Genomic DNA, 27,967 nt, shown 5'->3' with positions numbered 1-27,967 from the left:
TCTCACTTTCCTCATCCACAAATCTTTCATCCTCGCTCAAATAAATGGGGAAATCGTCGCTTTCTCGGTCCAAATCGCTCTCGCCGCTGGTGGCCATGATTGTAAACAATGTGCAGATGTGAGGAGCTCCACAACCTGTGACGTCACGCTACTCGTCTGCTACTTCCGGTACAGGCAAGGCTTTTTTATCAGCGACCAAAAGTTGTGAACTTTATCGTCGATGTTCTCTACTAAATCCTTTCAGCAAAAATATGGCAATATCGCGAAATGATCAAGTATGACACATTTAATGGATCTGCTATCCCCGTTTAAATAAGAAAATCGCATTTCAGTAGGCCTTTAAGGAAATGCCCTAAAATGGCTTAATTGTATTCCCTTGTACACATGCTGCACAGCCATAAGACCTTGTCAAGGAGTATTTTGTTTAATCGACATAGTGAATTCTTGTAAACCCTTTTAGGGAGAAGATTAAGACCGCACCGATGTGCACTTTGTTAGTTGTATTTGTTCAAACTAACCCTTTATTTGATTGATGCCCTAATATGTTTGAATTGTATTTTATTTTGAACTTGCTGCACGGCCACAAGAATGTGTATTTTGTTTGTCTTATGTCTAATCTACACATGGTTTTATTTTTAAATTTGCACTTGCTGCATGGCCATGAGACCTCCCCTACAGTATGTGCATTTTGTTAGCAATAGTTAATCAACTGTTAAGCTTTTATTTATTGGAAATCATCCATTTGTTTTAAGTTTATTCATGTTTGCAGTTGCTGCACGGCCATACTGTAAGACCATGCCAATGTGCATTATGTGTTATACAAACTTTTCAAACCTCTATTTAGGGAGAAACGATTTGTTGAAGCAGACAACTCACCAAGTGTCGAATTTAGGCTGCTAGAAAGAGGCCACTATTTGAGAAAATACATGTAATTTTAGTATGAGAATGATTTAAAAAAAAAGAATAAAGAAAAAGAAAGTGCTAAAAGCCGGCAGATTAGACTCATTCAGATTTCTATTCATTTCAGGGGAAAGGCTAATGTAACCCCTATTGGAAGACCTTTTAGAAACATTTAAAAAACAAAATAAAGCCAAAACATGTCTACATCTGACCACTTTGCCAAAGCAGCGCTAAGGTTTACATTCATCCTGGGATCTCAGCCATTCTGTTCTATTATAGCCCTGTTCCAAGTGACCCAAGCAAACAAAAGAACATTGTAAACATCACCAAGTGCAATTACAACCCTGTACACCTTTGTGCAGGACCTTCTTAAAGCTTCTTCTAGAACCTCGGGAATGGCACATTTTTAGACTAAACACATATGTGTCGGGGTTTTGTCTTTGATCGTTTTTGTTCTTCTGCCAATCTTGATCAATGAAAACAATGATTATTTAACATTAATCAGGAAGAAATTGGTAGGGAGAAAAATAATAAAAGCACACAAGCAAGACAGGTAAATAAAAAAAGTTTCAAATCCATATTGGACACTGCCCCCATTACTAAAACAATAGGACCACATATCAATTCAAATGTATACATTACCTGGGACAACATATAGGACACTTTCAGTTTCAAATTCAGTCGCTTCTTTTGAAAAATTTATAATTTCTCCTTTTCGAGTGCAAATACAAGAAGCCAGTTGAACTGTGTAATATGCTTCTATTCAATAATTTACCCACCCTCCCCTCTGGAACAATACAAAATAACAGGATGAAAGAAAGACCATGTGGATGTAAACCACATTAAGGGACAACTGAAGGGCTTCTTGGAAAAAAATCAAGGCGCTGTGCGTCTTACCGGGGACGCGACAGTCGTCTCCGGGTGACACCCAGGTCAGTTCCAACACACTGAGGTAAGATCCCAGTAAAAAAAAACTAATTAATAACAACTTAAAACAGTCATTTGATGTATTAATCACAGTTCTCTGTGGATGCTTTGATGTTAATGAGTAACTGTTCATCATTTGTAGCCACGCATGCAATATAACATTGAGTGCTTGTTCTTCTTCAGGATTTTTAACCCCAAGACAAGATTATTGTACTTTAAAAGCATTGTTGCATTGCATGGATATTTTTTTTTATTTTTATGCATCGGCTAGCATCTACACTGCATGTACGCGTGTGTGGGTTTGTGTAGTTGGAAATGGCGGTCCGAGGCAGACACAGGCATCACAGGTCACAGGGAATAAAAAAAACAACAACTGCAGATGACTACAGTGTATCCCATGGGGTATGCTCCAATTGTTATACTGCATATGTACAGTATACTACAAAGGAGTATGAGAGTCACACCAATTTGGTTTACAAAAATGTGAAAAAAAAGTGTTTTAAGTTATTAGAATAAAGTCATAAGATTGCACTACATTTATAAGTCGGAAAAAAAGTCAGGTCATTTTATGTCAAAATTTCCACACGAACCAAAACCTAACATTCATTAGTGTGGCCAAAAACAAAAATGTAACTACTACTTTCGATTGTAAATGTATCATAAGGAGACAACGTCAAAAAATCCTATGATTGCAAATTTTTTGGAAAAAATAAATACTGATTTTTCTTTTTCTTTATTTTTATTAGGTAGTAACTTTAAAAAAAAAAACTCGCAAAATTATATTTTTGTTTAGGAAAAAAAATACAGCTTAGATAAAAATATTAATGCTGTCAAATGAATCAATTTCTTAATCAGATTTTTAAATCTGGATTAATCATGATTAATCACAGTTGCTACAAAAGCGTTGCTTAACTTATTTGTGGTATTTTGTTGACAACATTGCTGCAGGTTCACCAGCGATGAAGAACTAGTAGCATCCTTGCTAGCGGCTGCTATTTTAAAATGGTTGTGCTGCGTTTATATGTTATTATTGCGACAAATATATGTGATTAATCACATGAAATAACCCCTTCAATTTGACAGCCCCAAATAATATATAAAAAAATTGAAGCAGTCAAAAATAATGAGTTAACTCGTGATTGATCCAAAACTTAAAAAAATGGCATTTATCATAAATAATTGCAGATTAATCACACAATTTATTTTGAGCACACATGCTCTTTTACGTTAGCATGTTGGTTAATTTAAAAGTGGCGTGAGTTGAGATGAGTTAGGAGACTCCAACTGTGTGCTTGCTGCCAAATTTCACTCCAAAATAATTCCAGACAGTACTTCAGATAAAATGGTTAGCAGGTTTTGAGCAAATAAATGACATATTTAAGTAAAACATTTAAAAAAATGTTTGCATGTGACATTCTGACAACATTTTTTTTTCCATTTGTCAAAAATATTGGGGTGGTTTTTTTTTAGGTTAATTCAAACTATGTAAGCAAGTCATTTACTGTGATTAATCATGATTAATGCAAATCGAAAAGTGTGATCAATCGGATTTAAAAAAATAAACAGTTGACAGCACTTTAAAAAACGTTCGCTCTCAAACTTTTGCAACTTTTTTATTCCTCGAAAAAGTACTCAGAATATAATTTAGTTTTTCTCGTAATGTTGTGACTTTATTTTTGTTGTACAATAATTTTTTTGTGTTTATAATGTGACCACATAACTCTTTTGTAGTATATCTACTGTAAACTTAGTCACCATTTTATCATAATTAAATAAAATAAAAGAACATTTTGGCCCATGTGGAGATTTTAGATATTGTTACAATAACACTGAATATGAAGGCGTGACATAGACAACTGTCACTTGTGTTTTGCGAACAAAAAACATCGAGAACGGACGAATGTGTCCTCCAGTAGGATGCAGTAAGCTGTTAAATACGCTCAGGAGGCAAATAATGTTTCTCTGCTTGATGCTAATGTGTACTATTTGAAATGTAATATATTCAAATATACATTAGCGTATTTGTCATCACCAATCACCAAAATGATTCCTGAGCGCGGCCCACTGCTGCTCACTGCTCCCCTCACCTCCCAGGGGGTGGAACAAGGGGATGGGTCAAATGCAGAGGATAATTTCACCACACCTAGTGTGTGTGTGTGACTATCAGTGGTATTTTAACTTTAACTTTAATTAGCATCAATGACGTATATTCCAAAGAAATAATGAATTGGGGATACATTTGGACAGACAAGAGAATTGCCTTTGTGTCCAAAAAGTAGCGAATTGGGTGAGATTCAATTCGGTCAACACTGCGAGCGACTATCTGGATGCCATGCCTATGTTTGCTTGGACCGCTTTGTACGTGTATCGTTACGTGTACACATTCACCTCAGTGTGACCAATTCCTGTGGTGTCAGATCACAAGCTTCTTGCACTGGATATTTTCTCTGGAGGAAGCACAGTGGAGGAGAGTGGCTGCGGAGGATTTGCGACAAGCAAAAAGGTTAAAAGCGAACTTCACGACGTGAGCGCCAACATTCACTGTCCGTTCACCCTCAGGCCTTGTCCGAAACCTTCCTGCTCGGACGAGGCGTCGCCGCAAGCGCCCGCCTCAGCGGGCGCCGCCAGTGATCCGTTGACGGTCCCTAAACCGGCTTCATCTTCATCCTCATCCTGCTCCTCCTGAGCTCCACCCCCTGCGGCTTCCGCCTCCGCTCCGGCCGTCGCCGAGCCTGGGCTTCCGTCGGCCAGCGGTGGATGAGTCCTCAGAGGGTCCTTACGGTCGGGATACAGCCTCTGCTCAAAGGTCTTGAAGTCGGGCTCGAAGGGGAGGGGAACCCCTTGTTGGGGGATAGCGCCGAGGCCCAGCCCCAGACCCGCGGGGGCGCCAGCCATTGCCATGCCGGCGCGGTACACCTCCATGCCGTCAGGCAGCATGGACTTGATCTTGGGCAGCCATCGCTTGCGGACGCGCCGTGCGTTTGTACACATGTCAGCAGCAATCACATTCATTTCACTCTCCTTGAAGTTGGGGTTGAAATTCTGACAGTAGACTGCAAAAGAGAAGGCACAACAAAGCTGCTATTTCATTCAGTACAATTTCAAAAATTTCACAATTATAGTCTAACGCAGTGTTTTTCACCCACTGTGCCGCGGCCCACTAGTGTACCGTGAGATACAGTCTGGTGTGCCGTGGGAGATTATCTAATTTCACCTAATTGGGTTAAAAATATCTTTTGCAAACCAGTAATTATAGTCTGCAAATTATGTGTTGTTGTTGAGTTTCTGTGCTGTGTAGAGCTCGGCAGAGTAAGCGTGTAATACTCTTCAATATCAGTAGGTGGCAGCCGGTAGCTAATTGCTTTGTAAATGTCGGAAACAGCGGGAGGCAGTGTGCAGGTAAAAAGGTGTCTAATGCTTAAACCATAAATAAACAAAAGGTGAGTGCCCCTAAGAAAAGGCATTGAAGCTTAGGGAAGGCTATGCAGAATGAAACTAAAACTGAACTGGCTACAAAGTAAACAAAAACAGAAGGCTGGACGACAGCAAAGACTTACTGTGGAGCAGAGACAGCGTCCACAATGTACATCCGAACATGACATGATAATCAACAATGTCCCCACAAAGAAGGATGAAAACAACTGAAATATTCTTGATTGCTAAAACAAAGTAGATGCGGGAAATATCTCTCAAAGGAAGACATGAAACTGCTACAGGAAAATACCAAAAAAAGAGAAAAAGCCACCAAAATAGGAGCGCAAGACAAGAGCTAAAACACTACACGCAGAAAAACAGCAAAAAACTCCAAATAAGTCACGGCGTGATGTGACAGGTGGTGACAGTACACCTACTTTGAGACAAGAGCTATAGTGATGCATGCTTGGTTATGGTTTGAAGTCATATCCAACAATTGCAACCACGATTTTTTATTGTCAACCAAGTTTCGTTTTTTTTTTATGATTTCTGCTGGTTGTGTGCGTCCGGATTTTTTCAATGTGCCTTGGCTCAAAAAAGGTTGAAAAACACTGGTCTAAACAAAGCCTACTCAGAACAACAAAATTATATTTAAAAAAACATTAACATTTCTTCATATTTTAATGTCAAGGTGCCAAATTCTTTTTAATTTTTTTTTTTACCTAATATTTTCTATTGTCTTTTTTATAAAGTGCAGGGATAAATATCTTTATACTAAGAATCTTTAAAAAAAAAAAGACATGCAGTGGTACCTCAACTTAAGATGGCTTCAAATTAAGATTGTTTTGAGATAGGAGCTGCGTCTCAGCTAATTGTTATGCTGTAAGTTGCAAGCAAGAATTATTGTTATAAGCATCCCCACCATTAGTTGGCGTAGCTAATGCCATGGTGGTGAACCCCGAAAGATCCGCCCAAAACATTTGATCTTATTTGCTAGCATTAGCTTAAAGCTAGTGATCGACAACTTGGCGAAGCAGTACAAGCGTAGCAATGCTAGTCTGCACCATATTGAAGCGGAATGAGTCTAACGCCAGCCACCAATGTCAAAATAATAACTTATAGGTGGACAGTTATCCATGATAATACGGAAAAGCTGCTGATAGTGTGTTTGACGGTGTTGCAGCTGGAAGGAGATATCGCACGAGTCCACTCTCCAAGGTAGATGCTGTACATAATTATTTAATTAATTTCAATAGAAGACATTATTTTGAGATACAAGTGTTTTGAGTTAAGAGCTCCGTCACAGAACCCATCCATCCATCCATTTCCTACCGCTTAATCCCTTCGGGACCAAATAAGCTATAATAATTTTATGCAATGTTTGTCATATATTCTCATATTTTATTTTGATTGAAATATTTCATTTAAATTACTTTACAAAGTTAAACCAACTGATGAAAATGTAACTAGAGCGGTACCTCGGGATACGAGTGCCTAAGTCCTTAAACTACGGCCCGCGGGCCGAATACAGCCCGCCAGCGTCCAAAATCCGGCCTGCAGGACTACTAAAACTAAAAAAACTAAAAAAAATTAAAATGTTTTAAATATTATTTTTTTAAATCTGTCCTTTCTAATCCATTTTCTGCTGCTTGTTACTATCGGTGTCTAATCATATTGTCTAAAAATACATTTTCCCATCGATAACGTGAGTCAGTGTCAGGCAAGCGCACGGCAAGTGTGCACTCTTTCAGTCATATAGTGTGCGAGGAATATATATATATATATATATATATATATATATATATATATATATATATATATATGTATATGTATATATACATATACATATACATACATATATATATATATATATATATATATATATATATATGTATATATACATATACATACATACATATATATATATATATATATATATATATATATATATATATATGTATATATACATATACATACATACATATATATATATATATATATATATATATATATATATATATATATGTGTATATGTATATATACATATACATACATATATATATATATGTCCATCCATCTATTTCCTACTGCTTGTCCCTTTTGGGGTCGCGGTGGGTGCTGGAGCCTACCTCAGCTGCATTCGGGTGGTAGGCGGGGTAAGTTAAAGTTAAAGTACCAATGATTGTCACACACACACTAGGTGTGGTGAAATGTGTCCTCTGCATTTGACCCATCCCCTTGTTCACCCCCTGGGAGGTGAGGGGAGCAGTGAGCAGCAGCGGTGCCGTGCTCAGGAATCATTTTTGGTGATTTAACCCCCAATTCCAACCCTTGATGCTGAGTGCCAAGCAGGGAGGTAATTTGTTCCCATTTTTTAAAGTCTTTGGTATGACTCGGCCGGGGTTTGAACTCACAACCTACCGATCTCAGGGCGGACACTCTAACCACTAGGCCACTGAGTAGGTACACCCTGGACTATATATATGTATACAGTTAGGCCCATAAATATTTGGACATTGACACAATCTTCAGTATTCCAGCTCTGTACAACACCGCAATGGATTTGAAATAAAACAATCAAGATGTGCTTTAAGTGCAGACTTTGAGCTTTAATTTGAGGATATTTACATCCAAATCAGGTGAACGGTGTAGGAATTACAACACATTTTATAAGTGCCTTCCACCTTTTAAGGGACCAAAAGTAATTGGACAAACTAACAATCATAAATTAAATTGTCACTTTTTAATACTTTGTTGCAAATCATTTGCAGTCAATGACAGCCTGAAGTGTGGAACCCATAGACATCACCAGACACTGGGTTTGGTCCCTGGTGGTGGTCTGCCAGGCCTCTGCTGCACCTGTCTTCACTTCCTGCTTGTTCTTTGGGCATTTTCCCTTCAGTTTTTGTCATCAGCAAGTGAATTACATGCTCAATCAGATTCAGGTCAGGTGATTGACTTGGCCATTGCAGAACATTCCACTTCTTTGCCTTAAAAAACTCTTTGGTTGCTTTCACAGTATGCTTTGGGTCATTGCCCATCTGCATTGTGAAGCGCCATCCAATGAGTTTTGTAGCATTTGGCTGAATATGAGCAGATAATATTGCCCGAAACACTTCGGAATTCATTCTGCTGCTTTTGTCAGCTGTCACATCATCAATAAATATAAGAGATCCAGTTCCACTGGCAGCCATGCATGCCACTACCACCACCATGCTTCACTGATGAGGTGGTATGCTTTGGATCTTGAGCAATTCCTTCCCTTCTCCATACTCTTCTCTTTCCATCATTCTGCTACAAGTTAATCTTTGTCTATTTTCTCTGGTGAAGTCTTCTCTTAATTGTTGACTTGGACACAGATACACCTACCTCCTGGAGAGTTTTCTTCATCTGGCCAACTGTTGTGAAGGGCTTTTTCTTGACAAGGGAAAGGATTTGTCTGTCATCCACCACACTTGTTTTCCGTGGTCTTCCAGGTCTTTTGGTGTTGCTGAGCTCAGCAGTGCGTTCTCTCTTTTTAAGAATGTACCAAACAGTTGATTTGGCCACACCTAATGTTTTTGCTATCTCGCTGATGGCTTTGTTTTGATTTTTCAGCCTAATAATGGCATGCTTCACTGATAGTGTGACAGCTCTTTGGACTTCATATTGAGAGATGACCTCCCCAGATTCTAAATTAATATACCACACTTGAAATTACATCTAGACCTTTTATCTGCTCTTTGTAAATTAAATAAATACATTTAAAAAAAGGGAATAACACACACCTGGCCATGGAACAGCTGAGTAGCCAATTGTCCAATTACTTTTGGTCCCTTAAAAGCTGGAAGGCATATATAAAATGTGTTGTAATTCCTACACCGTTCACCTGATTTGGATGTAAATACCCTCAAATTAAAGCTCAAAGTCTGCACTTAACGCACATCTTGATTGTTTCATTTCAAATCCATTGTGGTGTTGTACAGAGCTGGAATACTGAAAATTGTGTCAATGTCCAAATATTTATGGACCTATATATATATATATATATATATATATACAGCCCGGCCCCGGGCAAAATTGTCTTAACCTATTGCAGGCCCCCGAGTCAAAAAGTTTGGGGACCCCTGGTCTAAGCTTACCAGTGTTTCAGGATAAGAGCCTTCCCCACTGCTAGTTGGTGTAGTGAATACCATAGTAAACTCGCAATCTCTCTATCATAAATGTTATTAATGATCATATTTTTATTTAATTTCGACACAAAAATCCTTAAAAACTATATATATTAAAAACAAAAAAAATGTATTACTAAAATATTTGTATTCAGTTATTTATTTCCATTTTAAATAGGAATACAAATAATGGTAATCATACTACTAGTGTTTTAATATTATTATTATGTGGAAACAAATCTACTTCCAATTGTATTCTATTTTTCAATTTGTGTGTGTATTTCAGGGAATTCACTTACGTTTGACAGCGTTGAGGACCCTGCTGTCCAGGGGTTTCCTACTGGGGTCGCTGGTGGAGGAGCGGATACCCGTCCCACAGCTGTTGGCTAAAGTGTTTCTGCAATGTGGGCAAATCGACACCAGGGGGCAAAGTCAGCAAGAGGACAGATCACCAAGCAAACTCAAACACATGAGGACACACTGCAAACCGCATTGCACAATGTGGCCACAGATGGAGTGTGAAAGTGGCTTTTGTGACAACAGCAAGAGTGTTGGGAATCACAAAAGACTCTTAGAGATTCATACAAAGCGTTGTGCGTGCCTCACCTATCAAAGAATGTTGCTAGGAGACGACGCAGCAAAACTTTGTGTTTGATGCCGGCGCAGAGGTGACAGTTCATGAGTTGTCCTCGAGTCATGAACACCTGTGTACCTGTGTGGAAAAAAGGTGGGGGGAAAGAGAAATAAAACATTTGATTAATCTGGCTCTGTTGTGCTCTTCTTCTGTCCAAATCATCCACCCATCCATTTTCTATCGTTTATCCCTTTCGGGGTCGCGGGGTGTGCTGGAGCCTATCTCAGCTGCATTCGGGCGTAAGGCGGGGTACACCCTAGACAAGTCGCCACCTCATCGCAGGGCCAACACAGATAGACAGACAACATTCACACTCACATTCACACACTAGGGCCAATTTAGTGTTGCCAATCAACCTATCCCCAGGTGCATGTTTTCAGCGGTGGGAGGAAGGCGGAGTATCCGCAGGGAACCCACGCAGTCACAGGGAGAACATGCAAACTCCACACAGAAAGATCCTGAGCCCGGGATTGAACTCAGGACTACGCAGGACCTTCGTATTGTGAGGCACATGCACTAACCCCTGTTCCACCGTATTATTATTTGTAAAATAAAATAGTAAAAAAAATGGAATGAGATACTTAGTCACCAATAATACAAAGCTGACAATATCTGTTTTCAATATTTTTAAGTAATAAAATATCAATATGGCCCCCGCATACTTTGACTTTTCAGTGTGCGGCCCTTGATTGAAAAAGTTTGGAAACCCCTGAACTAAAGTATCGAAAATATCAATATTTTGAATAGAGGATTGACATTAGAGCCTAAAGCATACTTGCCAACCCTCCCGGATTTTACGGGAGACTCCCGAAATTCAGCGCCTCTCCCGAAAACCTCCCGGGACAAATTTTCTCCCGAAAATCTCCCGAAATTCAGGCGGACTCAGGTCCATAAGGACCTGAGTCCGCTAACCCACAATATAACCAGCATACCTGCCCAATCACGTTATAACTGTAGAATGATGGAGGGCCAGTTCTCGGTTTCTTTTGTGGGTTTATTGTTAGGCAGTTTCATTAACTTCCTCCCAGCACGGCAACAACACACAACAACAGCAGTCACGTTTTTGTATACCGTAAAGCAGTTCGTCTGCCGTAAACAGCAATGTTGTGACACTCTTAAACAGGACAATACTGCCATCTAGTGTTATGTGTGTGTATATGTGTAAATAAATGAACACTGAAATTCAAGTATTTATATATATATATATATATATATATATATATATATATATATATATATATATATACACATATATATATTACAATTAATATATATATATACATATAATAAAATAAATATATATATATATATATACATATACATATATATGAAATACTTGACTTGGTGAATTCTACCTGTAAATATACTCCTCCCCTTTTAGCCACGCCCCCCTTCTACCACGCCCACCCCCACACCTCTCGAAATCGGAGGTCTCAAGGTTGGCAAGTATGGCCTAAAGAGATGGTATCAATATTTAAGTATGGATCCACAGATCATTATGGATTACTAAAATAATCAATAGCTGCAGCCCTACGCGCTGAAACAATATAAAGTTAAAGTTAAAGTACCAATGATTGTCACACACACACTAGGTGTGGCGAAATTATTCTCTGCATTTGACCCATCACCCTTGATCACCCTCTGGGAGGTGAGGGGAGCAGTGGGCAGCAGCGTTGGCAGCGCCCAGGAATAATTTTTGGTGATTTAACCCCCAATTCCAACCCTTGATGCTGAATGTCAAGCAGGGAGGTAATGGGTCCCATTTTTATAGTCTTTGGTATGACTCGGCCGAGGTTTGAACTCACAACCTACTGATCTCAGGGCGGACACTCTAACCACTAGGCCACTGATTTCAAGACGGATACAGAATATAGGCGGCAGATGACAGGAAGTTTTTACGCCAACTTACTTCGTACTCCTCTTTGAAGCTGTAGCTGTCGGATGTTTATCAAATCAGACAAATAATATTCCCTAAATTAACGTGTTTTGCATTTTTAATTAAGAATAGAAAAGAATGTGTAAATCCCTCAGAAATTAATGCTGGCGATGCCAACACAGAGCACAGATGGCGAGGAAACAAAAGAAGGACCATAAATCTTATATCATATCAATAGTAAGGCAGAGTGGAAACTCTAAAGTCAATGAACCACCGCTTATTCAAGCAATACAAATGCACATTTAAACATTCATAAAATGTAAAAATAAAATAAAAAGAGAATTTAACCAATGTAGACTAGAATGGCACTAGGTTGACAATTGTCTTTTTAAAAAAAAACATGTACAGATACCGTAAATTCCAGACTATAAGCCGCTACTTTTTTCGTGCCCTTTGAATCCTGCAGCTTATAAAACAGAGTGGCTAATTTATGGATTTTTCTTTGCTGACCTCAATAATAAAAATAATTGTATATACTGTATGTATACAAAAAAAGCAAAAACACTAACAGGGTGTTTTATTGTTTGTGCTATGGCGCTATCTTTTGGACGAATTAGCTCATTGGTAGTGCTTTTATCCCCCAACCGTAGTGCTTTTCAGTCTTCTAGCCATCCACAGCGTTTTTACTTGTATGGATTCTTCATTCATCACTCCAAGCAACGTTTGCAAGTTTTACAGTATAACTAAAACTGTTTATACTTACTAAACCGTCCCATGTGTAATGTCTGTAGGAGTGCTTTCATGCATAGTTCATAATGTAATGACGCTAGCGTTTATAGCATTAGCCAATATGCGAACACGTTTACGAGTGTCTGCGTTAGTATTATTAACTTATAACAGCATTATTTTTGTATCGTTTCAGTTTCACAAATTCCTCAGTAAATTCACCCAAGATGTCACCGTGGAGTTATTGAGTCTGTTTAGCTGATTGGAGAGCTAGCTTCCGCAGTTGGTGGGTCCATGACGATGACTTCTGTTTTCTTTGATCAGCCGTTTTACTGCCATGTGAAAGGCACCGTTTGGAAACAATTAAGGTATAAACATTTAAAGAATCTTACTGTGTAAATAACTTGTGTCGCAATGTATGCATCTGCGGCTTATAGTCTGGTGCAGATAATATATGGAAAAATTATTGGTATTATGGTACATGCTTTTCACTGGTGAGCAGCCAAGACAAAAAAAAACCTCAAAAACAAAGCAGTGTGAATGCTCGATTAGGCTTTAAAAGTTGCATTTTCATTTTGACTGTCAACATTGAAACTTAGGCAAAAAGCATTGGTGTGAATTGCTTGCCACACAGTGAAGACAATAAAATTCATTAGGTTGCTCAAATGAAGCGTGGTAAAAGCAGCTGTTTTTGGAATTTGTCATTATACAAAAATCATGATTTTGTCTCATGATAATTAAAAAAATAATAACATTTTATCATGCTTTTTGAGCCTTTTAATTCTGCCTAAACAATCTGCGAAGAGCATCTCATATTATTTTTGTAATGTGATAATATCAACAATTGCTATAATCAATTTCTAATAATCTTTTTTCACTAAATTGAGTTTGGAATCATTATTTTTTAAATAACAAACAATGTAATGGACTGCATCAAAACGTCACTATGTATGTTAACGCGCATGTTTCCCATCAATGAACCGCAGCTCTCCTGTGCAGACGGCACTCATGCAGTCCTCAAATATTGCTCATCCAAATATATTTCAAGATGTCATTCCTACATTGAAATGTGTTATTTATAAAATATGTATTCCTTCCATTTTTCAACTCTACGTAACAAACAGGTAATAAAATCAAAGACATTTGACAGATTATTTTAATGGGAAAACTATTAGAAAAAAAGGGAATGAAGGCAGAACTAAATTTGAATGTTTAATTGCACTGAGTTGACAAATACATAAGTTATTGCATCTTAACACAAAATGAGCAAGGAACATTGACTTGCTGTTTAGGTTCCATCTTTAGGCCAGCCTACTTCACATGTGATACATATATGTGAATTCATATATATATAATGTGATTAAAACCAAAATAAATATTGCTTAAATCATGTATAAACGCAGATTAATCATGCAATTTATTTTGATTGACTGCACATGCTTCTCTACCTCAAATGCGGATGGTTACCTGAAAGGCGCAGCAGGTTGTTGTACGGTCAGTGATCAGGCCAATGCAAACATGAGTAAGGAGAGACTGACTGGTGTGCTCACTGGCAATTTTTTCTTCAAAATACACACTGACTGGAATTTAGATACAACTGTGCATTCAATTAAAAAATTTAAAAACATTTTTGTGTATGAATTCGCTCACTGGTAGTGCTCTTTTTTCCCAACCGGAGTGCTGTTCAGTCTTCTAGCCATCCACAGCGTTTCTAATTGTATGGATTCTTCCTTCATCACTCCAAGCAACGTTTGTAAGTTTTACAGTATAGCTAAAACTGTTAATACTTATTACCGTATTTTTCGGAGTATAAGTCGCACCGGCCGAAAATGCATAATAAAGAAGGAAAAAAACATATACACGTCGCACTCGAGTATAAGTCGCATTTTTTGGGGAAATTTATTTGATAAAAGCCAACACCAAGAATAGACATTTGAAAGGCAATTTAAAATAGATAAAGAATAGTGAACAACAGGCTGAATAAGTGTACGTTATATGAGGCATAAATAACCAACTGAGAACGTGCCTGGTATGTTAACGTAACATATTATGGTAAGAGTCATTCAAATAACTATAACATATAGAACATGCTATACGTTTACCAAACAATCTGTCACTCCTGATCGCTAAATCCAATGAAATCTTCCTCGTTGTCGCTCCTGGTATGCGCCGCTAGCGTCCATTTTCACTACGTCCAGCTTGTAATCTGCAGTATATGATTTCCTTTTCGGTGCCATTTTTGTTCAGTCCTTCTCAGTTTTTATAAGTTACCGCCAATGTTCATGTGATCCATTTTAATAGCTACGGCAGTAGCATATAGCAGTTAGCATCCCATGACCCACAATGCACTTCTGCCATGACCCGTCCCCACCAAATTCTTATTGGTTGACGTGCGAGTGACGATTGCTGCCATTTGCTTCGTCTCTTACGCGAATGAGATAAATAATATTATTTGATATTTTACGGTAATGTGTTAATAATTTCACACATAAGTCGTTCCGGAGTATAAGTCGCAACCACGGCCAAACTATGAAAAAAACTGCGACTTATAGTCCGAAAAATACGGTAAATCGTCTCATGAGTGATGTCTGTAGGAGTGTTTGCATGCATTTCAAAACATTCTGACAATAAAATTGCATTTGTGTCAAAATAATGTGAGTCTTTTTTTAAAGTTTATTTGATTTATGCAAGCAAGTAATTTACGGCATTTAGTCAAAATTGGGATTAAAGTGGGATTAACCTGATTTAAAAAGACAGCACTAATATTAACACTGTATATGAATATATGTGATAACCACCCTCTAATAGAATGTGATAAATGGAACTCCTTGCTCGCATTAAGGCTAACAACTGTGTTGAGCTAGTCAGTTAGCTAATATCAATCTCAACTATTTACACTTTTTAAGGGTAAAAATGTTTTGGGTTATGAAAACCTTGCGTAAAAGCCCCCCCCCTTCCAAAAAAATACTGAAGAATGAAATATTTAGTATTTGACATGAAAAACACAGAAAGTCCTCTCACCTCAAGTTCAACTAGCTCACTCCAGAGAAGACTTTGCAGCTGAGCAATTTTGTACATTTTCACAATAATTTGAGAGACAGCGCCTTCTCGTGACAAGAAATAACAAGTGGGAGAACCAACCCGTGTGCCAACTCAACCCCTACTCACTTTTGTATCATATTGATAGTTATATTACCGTATTTTTCGGACTATAAGTCGCAGTTTTTTTCATAGTTTGGCCGGGGGTGCGACTTATACTCAGGAGCGACTTATGTGTGAAATTATTAACACATTACCGTAAAATATCAAATAATATTATTTAACTCATTCACATAAGAGACTAGACGTATAAGATTTCATGGGATTTAGCGATTAGGAGTGACAGATTGTTTGGTAAACGTATAGCATGTTCTATATGTTATAGTTATTTGAATGACTCTTACCATAATATGTTACGTTAACATACCAGGCACGTTCTCAGTTGGTTATTTATGCGTCATATAACGTACACTTATTCAGCTTGTTGTTCACTATTCTTTATTTATTTTAAATTGCCTTTCAAATGTCTATTATTGGGTTTTATCAAATAAATTTCCCCAAAAAATGCGACTGTGTGACTTGTATGTTTTTTTCCTTCTTTATTATGCATTTTTGGCCGGTGTGACTTATACTCCGGAGCGACTTATACTCCGAAAAATACGGTACAGACTTTTGGATGTGTTTGCGATGCTTTATTTCACCTCATGTTATTCACCCACGATGAGCAGAGAGTGATTTTGCTCAGTTACCCTAAGATTGCCTACCTTTATCTTCTTTGATTGTGTCACACTGTATTTGTATCAGTACATTCACAATGTGTAGTGCCTACCAGCAACCAGTTCCAACTTCTCCCCGGGGTCGCCCTCAGTGTAGAGCTTAGGGTGGCAGCGGTAGCCTATCTGGCTGATCAGGCTGGCGGGCAGCGCCACCAGGTCTCGACGGATCAGCACGCAGTTGCGGTTCTCCAAGGCCAGTGGCACTCCCGCCATGTCGGGCTTGTCCGGGACTGTGGAGAGTGATGGGAATAAGCTGAGACTAAGTTTTCGATATTGATACACAAACATCAGAGAACATCACAATGTATCGCACAAAGCATCTTTGAGTATTTCTCAATAGTTTTGTTCCGAATTTTGTTCATCGTGCAGATATTGTTTAATCACAAACTGAAAGTGCACTGCTGACATCACATGGACAAAGATAAGACCTTCTGGAGGAAAGTTCTGTGGTCAGATGAACCAAAAATTGAGCTGTTTGGCCACAATACCCAGCAATATGTCTGGAGGAGAAAAGGTGAGGCCTTTAATCCCAGGAACACCATCCTATCATCAAGCATGGTGGTGGTAGTATTATGCTCTGGGCCTGTTTTGCTGCCAATAGAACTGGTGCTTTACAGAGAGTAAATGGGACAATGAAGGAGGAGGATTAGCTACAAAATCTTCAGGACAACCTAAAATCATCAGTCCAGAGGTTGGGTCCTTCTTCATTGTTCCATTTACTCTCTGTAAAGCACCAGTTCCATTGGCAGCAAAACAGGCCCAGAGCATGATACTACCACCACCATGCTTGATGATAGGATGGTGTTCCTGGGATTAAAGGCCTCACCTTTTCTCCTCCAAACTCATTGTTGGGTATTGTGGCCAAACAGCTCAATTTTTGTTTCATCTGACCACAGAACTTTCCTCCAGAAGGTCTTATCTTAGCTCCAAATTCTTCAGGACAACCTAAAATCATCAGCCCAGAGGTTGGGTCTTGGGCGCAGTTGGGTGTTCCAACAGGACAATGACCCCCAAACACACGTCAAAAGTGGTAAAGGAATGGCTAAATCAGGCTAGAATTAGGGTTTTAGAATGGCCTTTCCAAAGTCCTGACTTAAACGTGTGGACAATGCTGAAGAAACAAGTCCATGTCAGAAAACCAACAAATTTAGCTGAACTGCACCAATTTTGTCAAGAGGAGTGGTCAAAAATTCAACCAGAAGCTTGTGGATGGCTACCAAAAGCGCCTTATTGCAGCGAAACCTGCCAAGGGACATGTAACCAAATATTAACATTGCTGTATGTATACTTTTGACCCAGCAGATTTGGTCACATTTTCAGTAGACCCATAATAAATTCATAAAAGAACCAAAACTTCATGAATGTTTTTGTGACCAACAAGTATGTGCTCCAATCACTCTATCACAAAAAAAAAAAAGAGTTGTAGAAATTATTGGAAACTCAAGACAGTGTATGTAAACTTTTGACCACGACTGTATAATTTATTGATGTGAGGATGAATGAATGTTCTTAACTCCTGTTTCAAAGCAAGTGTTGTACTAATAAGCACAATAATACTGCCCTAATTTTGGATGCACAAATGGAGGTGGCCCTGTTTTTAAAAGACATAAAGGTAGGAATGTGGAAATCAGTCAAATCCTCATGTTCATGTAAACATGTGGTCGAAAAAACAAGAACATCAAAAGCAGCAGTGGTATCCAGAGTGCTCTGTTGGTTACAATGCATCCTCCCAACATACACACACACAGCAGCTTTTTTCAAGACATGTCACGTCCATGATTTATGAAAGGTTAAATAATGTAAATGTAATGAAACGGATGTGCATGTAGCTTTTTTCGCTCTGCGCGCACAGTGCATAACATGTCTGAACAAGGAGCAAATATGACATTCCAAAAAAGCTGACGTTTGCGGTTATGTAGACGTTAAGTAAATATTTCTGCAAGTCATGATGAGTTTTACTTTGAAATTTGGCCAGACATCAAATGAATTTCCTCTGTCGGCGAGCGCCAAAGTCGAGCAGAGAAAATATTGCACCCACCAAAAGCCCACACAGAGTGTACATGCGAGACCAATGTGTCTTAATGCCGTCTGATGAAGTAAATTGTTTATTCTAACCTACAGATGACTCCACATACGGTGGCCAATCAAATCATATTAAAACAGCACTAAAGTTAACAGCTGCAGCTCATTTGGTTTTGAATAAAAATTAAATAGACATTAAGCTGTTGTTGACACAGGCTTTCAGATAGCTAACAGAGTTTGAAACGGCTTATGTTTACGATTCGGCAGCTAACAAGCTAAAAGACAGATTCCCGAGCGCGGTCACTGCTGCTGCTCACTGCTCCCCTCACCTCCCAGGGGGTGGAACAAGGGAATGGGTCAAATGCAGAGAGTAATGTCACCACACCTAATGTGTGTGTGTGACTATTAGTGGTACTTTAACTTTAACAGTGGCTAACAAATAGTCCAGAGGTATAACAATTTTAATGGATGATCCGCCTCAGGCCTTAGCACAGTTAACATTGGCTATCAGGTAGCTAAAAGGGGCTTAAACAGGCTATTATTAAACAGCTACTATTAGTGGCTAACAGGTTTCTAATATAACTATGCTAACCACATATGTTCAAAGTCTCAGGCTTGAATGTACCAATATTTAACAATGGCTAACAACTAACTAAAAGAGGTCTGGCTATAGGAGAGCTAACAGAGGCTTAAACATAGCTCATACAGGGTTTAATACAGGCATAATCAAATATAATTTAATGCCCATAGTTTATACACTATATTTCCAAACGTATTTGGCCACCCATCCAAATGATCAGAATTAGGTGTCCTAATCACATGGCCTGGCCACAGGTGTATAAAATCAAGCACTTAAGCATGGAGACTGTCTCTACAAACATTTGTGAAAGAATGGGCCGATCTCAGGAGCTCAGTGATTTCCAGCGTGGAACTGTCATAGGATGCCACCTGTGCAACAAATCCAGTTGTGAAATCTCTTCACTCCTCAATAGTCCGTCCGGGTTTGGAGGTTACCAGGAGAACGGTACATTTCGGACTGCATTGTGCCGAATGTTATATTTGGTGGAGGAGGAATTATGGTGTGGGGTTGTTTTTCAGAAGTTGGGCTTGGCCCCTTAGTTCCAGTGAAAGGAACTATGAATGCTCCAGGATACAAAAACATTTTGGGCAATTCCATGCTCCCAACCTTGTGGGAACAGTTTAGGCCTCTTCCTCTTCCAACATGACTATGCACCAGTGCACAAAGCAAGGTTCATAAAGACATGGATGACAGAGTCTGGTGTGGATGAACTTGACTGGCCTGCACAGAGTCCTGACCTGAACCCGATAGAACACCTTTGGGATGAATTAGAACGGAGACTGAGAGCCAGGCCTTCTCGACCAACATCAGTGTGTGACCTCACCAATGCGTTTTTGGAAGAATGGTCGGAAATTCCTATAAACACACTCCGCAACCTTGTGGACAGCCTTCCCAGAAGAGTTGAAGCTGTAATAGCGGCAATAGGTGGACCGACATCATGTTGAACCCTATGGGTTAGGAGTGGGATGGCACTTCAAGTTCATATGTGAGTCAAGGCAGGTGGCCAAATACTTTTGGCAATATAGTGTATAGTCAAAAGCTTACATGTCTGTATAGATACAATTATAAGCATTGGACGATGATAATCTTGAACAGTTGAAAAGTTTACACTAATTTACTCTCTTGCGAATTAGAATTAAAGTGCATATGAATAAGAATTAACATTAAAGTGTCACTTTAGATGCCAATGTTTACTTCAGCCACTACTACACACAGGAAAACACGTGGAAGAGAATTGCAAGTAGGTCCTTCCTGCGTGTACCGAAAAACAAAGATTGTGGATTCATGTAATTCCACTGTCGAATAAACTCAGGGGCTGAGAGATCACTGAATTAGCTAATCATCATAATATACCAAGAAGTCATTTTTAAAATTGTATCTCTTTAAAACATCCTGTAATAATGCATATCCTCTAAAATATACCTTATAATAGTCACAAACTGGAGGATACCCTTTTTAATCAGGATACAATTTTAGGAAATAATTAAAAAGGTTTTTATGGTATAATAAATGAACATCACACTAGGAATGCAAATGTGTTTGGAAATGGATGACTGATTTAAACATTTTAGACATGTCATAGAATGATAGTTGGAAAATACCAATAAGTCCTTTAGATGCATTAAAAATCAGCTCAGTCAATTTAACATCTTGAATTGTATTTTACATCCTCAGTTGTTTAAAATGGGTACATCAGATAGCAAGTTACTGTATGTATAAAGTGTCAGGCAGCTGAAGGAACTCTTATTCAGTTACTATAGGAATGTCAGTGAATAAAAGAGTGCGGCCTGTTGTAAGAATTGCCTTGGTTGTCCATCGTAGGTCACGTGAGGTGCGTCACAAGAGTTGTTAATGTTAGTAAAGTGAGCTCATGTGTGTTGAACTGGAGACGACTCACATAAAGGAGTCGTGTATGAAACAAAGCTCAGCTTCCTCATTAACATGACATGGTGTCAGAGTTAAGGGCTACACGCCTACAGTCACCAAATAATGGCAAAGTGTGGGACCCCAAAGCTGTCTGATTTTGCCGTTCCAGCGCAGTGTTTGCTATAGAGGCAAAGCTTTTCACGCTTTCAGACCTTACAAGACCTCTTATATCCAGTTTAAAAGCCAAAGAAAAGAAACAGACAGCTGTTGCAATTTATCGATAATGGCAAATTTATTGAGTTAATTCTCATTTATTGTACGATTAATTGACTATCGGCCCAGTTAAATTCTTTGTATAACATTTTTTAATGCCTCTAGACATTGAATGTAATGCCTTTGGTATTTAAGGCCGTAATTTTCCCAAAATCCATTTAATCTCTTTTTAATGCTATTTAATGACCCTTGGAAATACTGCCATAGTGACTACCAAATAGCATTCCATTTACATCGGTAGTTGGAAGTTGGGAGCTGGGAATGATGTCGCAGCGAAGTTAAGAGCGTTCCAGTTACCAACTCGGCAACATCCACAAAAGCTATTATTGTGCTTGCCTTAGCTGAATATAAACAATTTTTGGACAAATATGCGGACCTTCTGAAACCTTCAAAGACGATAGATGAAGAGTAAACACATAAACCACATAAAAACAAGGTCATTTACACTACATTAACATTACCACATATATAGACATCCAACAACGTATTGTATACGGCTGATTTAGTGCTCAACAATCTAGTCAGAAGTGCTAATAACGGACATGACAGGAGCTTCTCATATTGATTACTCTCAGAGCAGCCTTTTATGAAAGCCAACAAGGGTGTTGAAGACTTTCCAAATTTCCGCGTAGGCAATCCGAACTCGGGGCAGGGGAGAAGAGGGTCGCTCCAATTTAAACTTGCGACTAGGAACTCAGAAATTCAGACTTCCCAGTCCAAATAGAATGCAGCATTACACAGCTACATGTAACAGTGCCTAACAGACCCCAAACAAAGACAATACAATGCTAACCGATGTTCATAGTCTCAGGCTTTAATGCCATCAATGGCTTTTGGAGAGCTAAAATGAGCCTAAACATAGCTAACATTTGCCACCAAAGGGCCTTTACAACATTATTGGTGGCTACCAGAGGTACAATAATGCTAACGGATGTACAACATACTAGACAATGGCTACCAGCTAGTTAAAATATGCTTAAACCTAATTAACGGTAGCAATCGAATAGCTAACGAGGGCTTAAACATAGCTAGCAGGCTTTGCTGAAAGAGGTAAAACAAAGCCAACGCAATAACCAGTTCGATAAGAGAAAACCCTGCAATTCATATTTATCAGACAACTTATAAAAGCGTACTAAAAGTTGCTACCTAAAAGTTACCAGAGGCTACAACACAGGGCTCCAACAAGAAATATGATCTCAATATAAATTATGATGCAATAATATAATGCTGCAAGTTTGAGATGATAATTTCCAATAAATAAGCAGTAGTTGGGCGCACAAATGATTAAAAACTGATTTTAACCCAAACATTTTTCTAGAGGAAACTAGGTAGAGGTGATAATACTCACTTCCAAAGGGGTTAGCTGAACGTCCGTAGATGTGACTGTAGCCGTCCTCTGTGATCCCGTCATAAGGCTCCTCCTCAAACTCTTCATCTTCATTTTGGTATGATGTTGGACTGTCAGTAGTTGGTAGACTGGATTCACCAGGACTTGACCTTTCACCTCCCGGCCCTCCAGCCCCCAGTAGGTGGTAAGGGGGCACGCCAGGTATGGTGGTCCCTCCAGCCGTCGTGTAGAACAACGAACTGGCCCTCGCCAACCGACTCCCCAGCTCTGATGATGAGATCTTGCTATGCGTTGATGGTAGTGTGAGCGGCGTGGGCTCACCCCCCTCTAGTTTAATCTTCCGGGGTGGCATGAGTAGAGACGGAGACCAGCCGGGGTTGGCCAAAAGGGCGGCCACCGCCAAGCCACTGCCATTATTGCAAGGACTCTGCGGCTCGGATCCCGTCTCTTCTAAGGAGCCTGCCGTTTGTGAGTCACAGTGGGGCGAGTTGGCCTTGAACATCAGGTCCATGCCTCTTTCCACTATGTGCTGGATTTGAAGGTAGCCCGCCGTGTACATGACCACCAGCTGTTCGCTGGCCGCCATGGTTAGCTTCCCCGTGTAGCAGAAGGAGAGGATCTGCTCGAAGCAGGCTGGTGTGACCGAGGAGGGCAGCTCGAACTGGGTCTTGGTGGAGGTGCTGAAGAGATCGCGGAAGTAGAGGCTGCTGGCAGCCAGGACAGCCCTGTGGGCTTTGAAAGCCTGGCCTGGTTAGAAACAAAGAACACAGAAGCCCCAGCAAGGGAGTTCAAGTAACAATAATAAATAATTGTTAAGAATCTGGTCGATTGCACAGAATCCTTCGTTGCTTAACAAGTGTGGGAACTACTGCTGGGACAATTTTGTGGTATTGCTGCAAGACTGTACAAAATGTATCCAACAGGGCGTGTAGATTTTCTGTGAACAGGATTGAACCGATTATTAATTAGTCAAGTAATAGATTAGGAATTTGGTTGCTCACAAGGCAATGACTGTTGATTAATTGCGTCCTGATTTAGTTTAGACTAGTTTGCTGTCTGAAGGACAAAATGACACAATATTATTTAAGCGCAGAATACAGTCGAACATGCAAAGTTGTCATTGCTAAAAAAGAGATGGTCATGATGCAGTAGACTACACAACATGGCAGAAACCAGCAGAGGTGGGGCTGATACAGTCAAAAAAACGTGGTGTCAACCATTGGGAAGTTGGCATTATTTGATTAAAAAAGAGAGTTGGAAAACTTTAAAGGCAACGCTTTCAAAGTCCTACAATTTGCCTTTGAAGTCACACAAAAACTTGAACTGGGCATAATGATTTGATCAGTTGTTAGTTGATAAATCCATCCATCCATTTTCTACCGCTTGTCCCTTGTGTGTTGAAATAATTTAGGAGTGCACGATTCGGCTGCAACAAGCAGTGGCGCTATTCATTCAGTCTGAAATAGTTTGCCATCTAAAGATCAACAACAGGACGTCAGCGATTCGAATTCAACACTATTTGATCGGGAAACGCAGTGAAAAAGTTCTGAAGTACCGGTAGTACAATTTGGAGTTCAAATCGCAAAAAACCTGGAAATTGTCTTGCGAAATGAAAGATGACAATCATTTTATTACATTATAGTTACAAATTGCTCGAATGGTTTGCTAATTGCGTCTCGAAGCAATTGTGGTGACTAGTTTGCTGTCCAAAAAAGCTATGGTGAGTTAACCTCATCTAATAGTACAGCGTAAACTTCAAAGCCAAACACTTTTTAAAATCATATAGTTTGGAGCTCAAGTTATACCAAAAAAAGATCAAACCAATGGATTAAGAAATTGGTAGATTACACGTAATTGTTGATTAATCGCGCCTTAATTTAATTAAAGTAAAATTGTGTGCACTGCTTGGCTGCAACCAGCGGCGCTGTTGTTTTAACAAGTTTTTTACTCTTAATGAAAACAGAACGTCAGGTATTAGAAGTTGAGCTGATCGAAACAGGAGTTCAGAACCTTCAGACAGGTATTCTCCCACCCCTTTAAAAATAATATTTCAAAAAATAAGTCATTAACCCCATGTCTGGCCAATCGGTAAAACATTCTCAGTCTTTTCCGGTTGAACACACCTTTGACCAGGATGGAGACATCACAGTAGTGTCCCAACAAGCGCTGCTCGTTAAGGGAGCCCAGAACCGTGGCTCCAAAGTTTGGGATCTCTACGTGGAGCAACTGCGACATATTGGACCAGGAGACTTCTGCTATGGATTGCAGAAAGTGCCAGTGAGAAGAGTCTGTAAAAAAAATAACAACAGAACAATAAATTACGAGCAGGAAGATATGACGAAGTCAATGCGATGAAGCAATAGACAAGGATAGGGACAGAAAATGCAAGAAAGGTGAAAACAAACTGCAAACGAACGGATTACGCAAATCTTAAGAAAGAGATACAATGGATGTGTGAAAGAGAGATAGATATGCAGTCAAAAGGAAAGAAAGAGGGCCGAAGTCAGTCCACTAAATATAGAGCCTCGCTGAGTGTATATGAGGCCAGCATGAAATACGTTACTGCATCAACTCCGAGGAAGCGTGGCCTCATTCCGAGTATTACCCCTTAATGGATCGCCCACACTGCATAAATCAGCATCAACAATAACAACAACAACTTGTCTTTGGAGAGGAATTGCAGTGGAACATCTGAGGTTGAACACAATTTGTATTGGAGGTCAACTTGTTTGGATTTGAAGTAGAAGATATTTGGAATAGACAAGCATCGGAACAAACGCCTGTGTCTACCACGGGCGTAACAACTGATCGATAAATCTATTTATATTCCTTAATTTCAAGTATATTGATCTGTGCTCCGCAAGTTTGCCTTCCAAGAGCTAGGTATCAATCAAAAAATGCTTTCGATCGATTACCCTTTAAAAAGGAAAGTATTGCAGGTAAGAACGGCCGACTTTATATGAAGTTTAACACTTGAAATAATAAAGCTTTTTAACGTTAAGTCTATTTTTCCGTCTGTGGCATCCATCCATCCATTTTCTACCGCTGGTCCCTTATGGGGTCGTGGTGGTGCTGGAGCCTATCCCAGCTGCACACCGGCAGAGGGCGGGGTACACCCTAGACAAGTCGCCACTTCATCGCAGAGCCAACACAGATAGACAGACAACATTCACACTCACATTCACACTCTAGGGCCAATTTAGTGTTGCCCATCAGCCTATCCCCGGGTGCATGTCTTTGGAGGTGGGAGGAAGCAGGAGAACCCGGAAGAACCCACAAAGTCACGTGGAGAACATGCAAACTCCACACAGAAAGATCCCGAGCCCAGGTCATCAAAACAAGAATGACGCCTTTAAGAGATGGTGCTGTTGTGTGTGACGTGTGTGAGAGATGCTGTGTGAAAGGTTTCGCGCAAGAGTGTGGGTGTCTGTGTGTTGAGTGTCTAAACAAGAGTTGTGGCGAACAGCAGCTCTTGTACATGTGTGTTTCCACTCCCTGAGTTTGTTACCGCTTGTTAAGAAGGCGTCTGAGAGTGTGTCCTTCCAGCTACAACTACAGCATGATTTGCAAATCATGCAACACAACACAATGATAAAGCCGCAACACAACTTTAAACCACAAAAGACGCGGCCGACACAATGGAAGTGGAAGTGACAGTGGGGCAAGTTACCGCGACACACCGACTCCCGGAGCACAAGAAGAGGTAATTCCATGAGAGAGAAAGAAATGGAGGCTATACAAATTAGGAAGCCAGGGACCAACACCATCAACAGGAATGAGAGGGCATACATGCTTCCGCATGGGATGCTGTTTGTCCTTGGCGATGCTGTATGGCCCACTACCAATTAGCAGGTAAATCTACTCTTAAATAGTGGGTTGCTGTACTTTTATTTAAAGTTGGTTGAACGTTGAAAATGTGAGCAAAAAGAATTTCCTCCTGTTAATTCAACCTTAAGTGTTGGTTGCACTCAATGTTCCCTCTAATTGTTCATGTGTGTGAGCAAACACAAAAACTCCCTGAGCATTCAGTGGAGCACATGTGAGCAACATCACACGTGGCAATACCAGCAGCACACCTGTCTCAAACCAATCTTTTATAATAACACTCAAATGAGAGGAGTCCTTTTCATGAGATTATTTTGTAATATTAGTGATTTGGCCCACTTGTAATGAAAATAAAAGAAATCTTGTTTTTCATAAGCTATGGATTAGTATTGTACAATATGTCTGGGTGGGGGTCCTGCTTTGGAAATCATTTGTACCCCTTTCAGAGATCACATTTAGTTCCCCTTAAACATCCTCATGTTGCACATTGAAATGTAAGCATAGGATGAAGTGTACATTCCTGTAACTTTCTGTAGTAACAGCATTCCATGATTAATATAAATAAATTAACATTAATAATAAATGACAGTAAGACTGAGGAGTCATAGTGTAACTTTGTGTGGTGTTTGAGTTGTCCGACTTTTTGTGTGGCCATAAACGCACCAGTGGCTTAGTGGTATGCGTGTTGGTGACAGATGACACGTTGGTTTTGGCCTGGTCTGTACGGCAGAAAATGACTAGTTTTTCGAGATAGAAGTTTTTTACTCATGTTTTTGGTGTGGTTATGGCCAAATATAAACAGTTTTGCTCAATAAAGCGATCGATATAATTCCTGTCCTCGAAGCATCTCGATAGACGTCACAATAATTGAATTCAATTAAACGGTGTTGACGAACACCGTTAGACCCGCTTGTTGTCACTGTCACTCAGAGTTGCGTTGCAAAATTACACAGAATAAATGTGTTTCTTTTGTTTAGAATTCAGATGGGATTTGATTTGGTGCGCGGCATATATTTGTTGTGCGCAGAGGACGCTTGAGCAGTGCGCAATTGCGCAGGCGCGCACCTTAGAGGGAACGTTGGTTGCACTTTATTCAAATACGATGTGAATGCATTGGCCATTAATTGTTATTTACTTGCTTGTTTGTATCCATAATTCATTCATACCTAATTCCTTTACAAAAAATAACAGTAATATAGGAAGCTTACCCTGCAGAGTCCAGTATCCAGTATTTTATCCAGTATTTATTTCACAGTAACTAACACTGGTTAATTTCTTTGTTGCTAAAAAGTTTCTGAATGAAATCATTTAAAAAAAAAATTAGATCGTCCCAGAATCGTATTGGCAATCACAAATATCAAATCAAATGGAATAGTTGTTAAAACTATTCGTTACACCTCTAGTGATTACGGCAAACATCGAAATCACTATTAATTGAACCCACTACCTGAATTTCGGTTAATACTTGATTATCTTACTCTCAACACTACTTTACTTTTTGGTCAACGTCAACCTTATTGTAGCCCAAATGTGAACAAACGACTGAATTTCTTTTGGGTACAAGCTGCTTTTGAGTTTTCCCTATTTCTGTGTAGCGGACTGGATGGGAC

At 39.4% G+C, this 27,967-nt stretch overlaps 1 protein-coding gene across 2 annotated transcripts in view; it reads right to left on the bottom strand.

Moving 5' to 3' along the window:
• LOC133574939 (nucleus accumbens-associated protein 2) overlaps positions 1-27,967 on the bottom strand; it is a 124,723-nt gene continuing 96,756 nt past the window's right edge. The window contains exons 2-7 of one of the 2 annotated variants that reach the window (XM_061927303.2): positions 24,656-24,820; positions 22,533-23,279; positions 16,497-16,673; positions 9,999-10,104; positions 9,692-9,789; positions 1-4,880 (exon numbers count right to left, since the gene is read on the bottom strand). In XM_061927303.2, the coding sequence (XP_061783287.1) occupies positions 4,366-4,880; positions 9,692-9,789; positions 9,999-10,104; positions 16,497-16,673; positions 22,533-23,279; positions 24,656-24,767 (1,755 nt within the window). In that variant the 5' untranslated portion in view covers positions 24,768-24,820 and the 3' untranslated portion in view covers positions 1-4,365. The remainder of the gene's footprint in view (positions 4,881-9,691; positions 9,790-9,998; positions 10,105-16,496; positions 16,674-22,532; positions 23,280-24,655; positions 24,821-27,967) is intronic. The other variant, XM_061927301.2, reaches the window with a different exon arrangement.

The sequence above is a fragment of the Nerophis lumbriciformis genome, linkage group LG32 (assembly GCF_033978685.3).
Source record: "Nerophis lumbriciformis linkage group LG32, RoL_Nlum_v2.1, whole genome shotgun sequence".
Classification (NCBI taxonomy): Eukaryota; Metazoa; Chordata; class Actinopteri; order Syngnathiformes; family Syngnathidae; genus Nerophis; species Nerophis lumbriciformis.
This window is presented reverse-complemented; position numbering and strand designations above follow the sequence as displayed.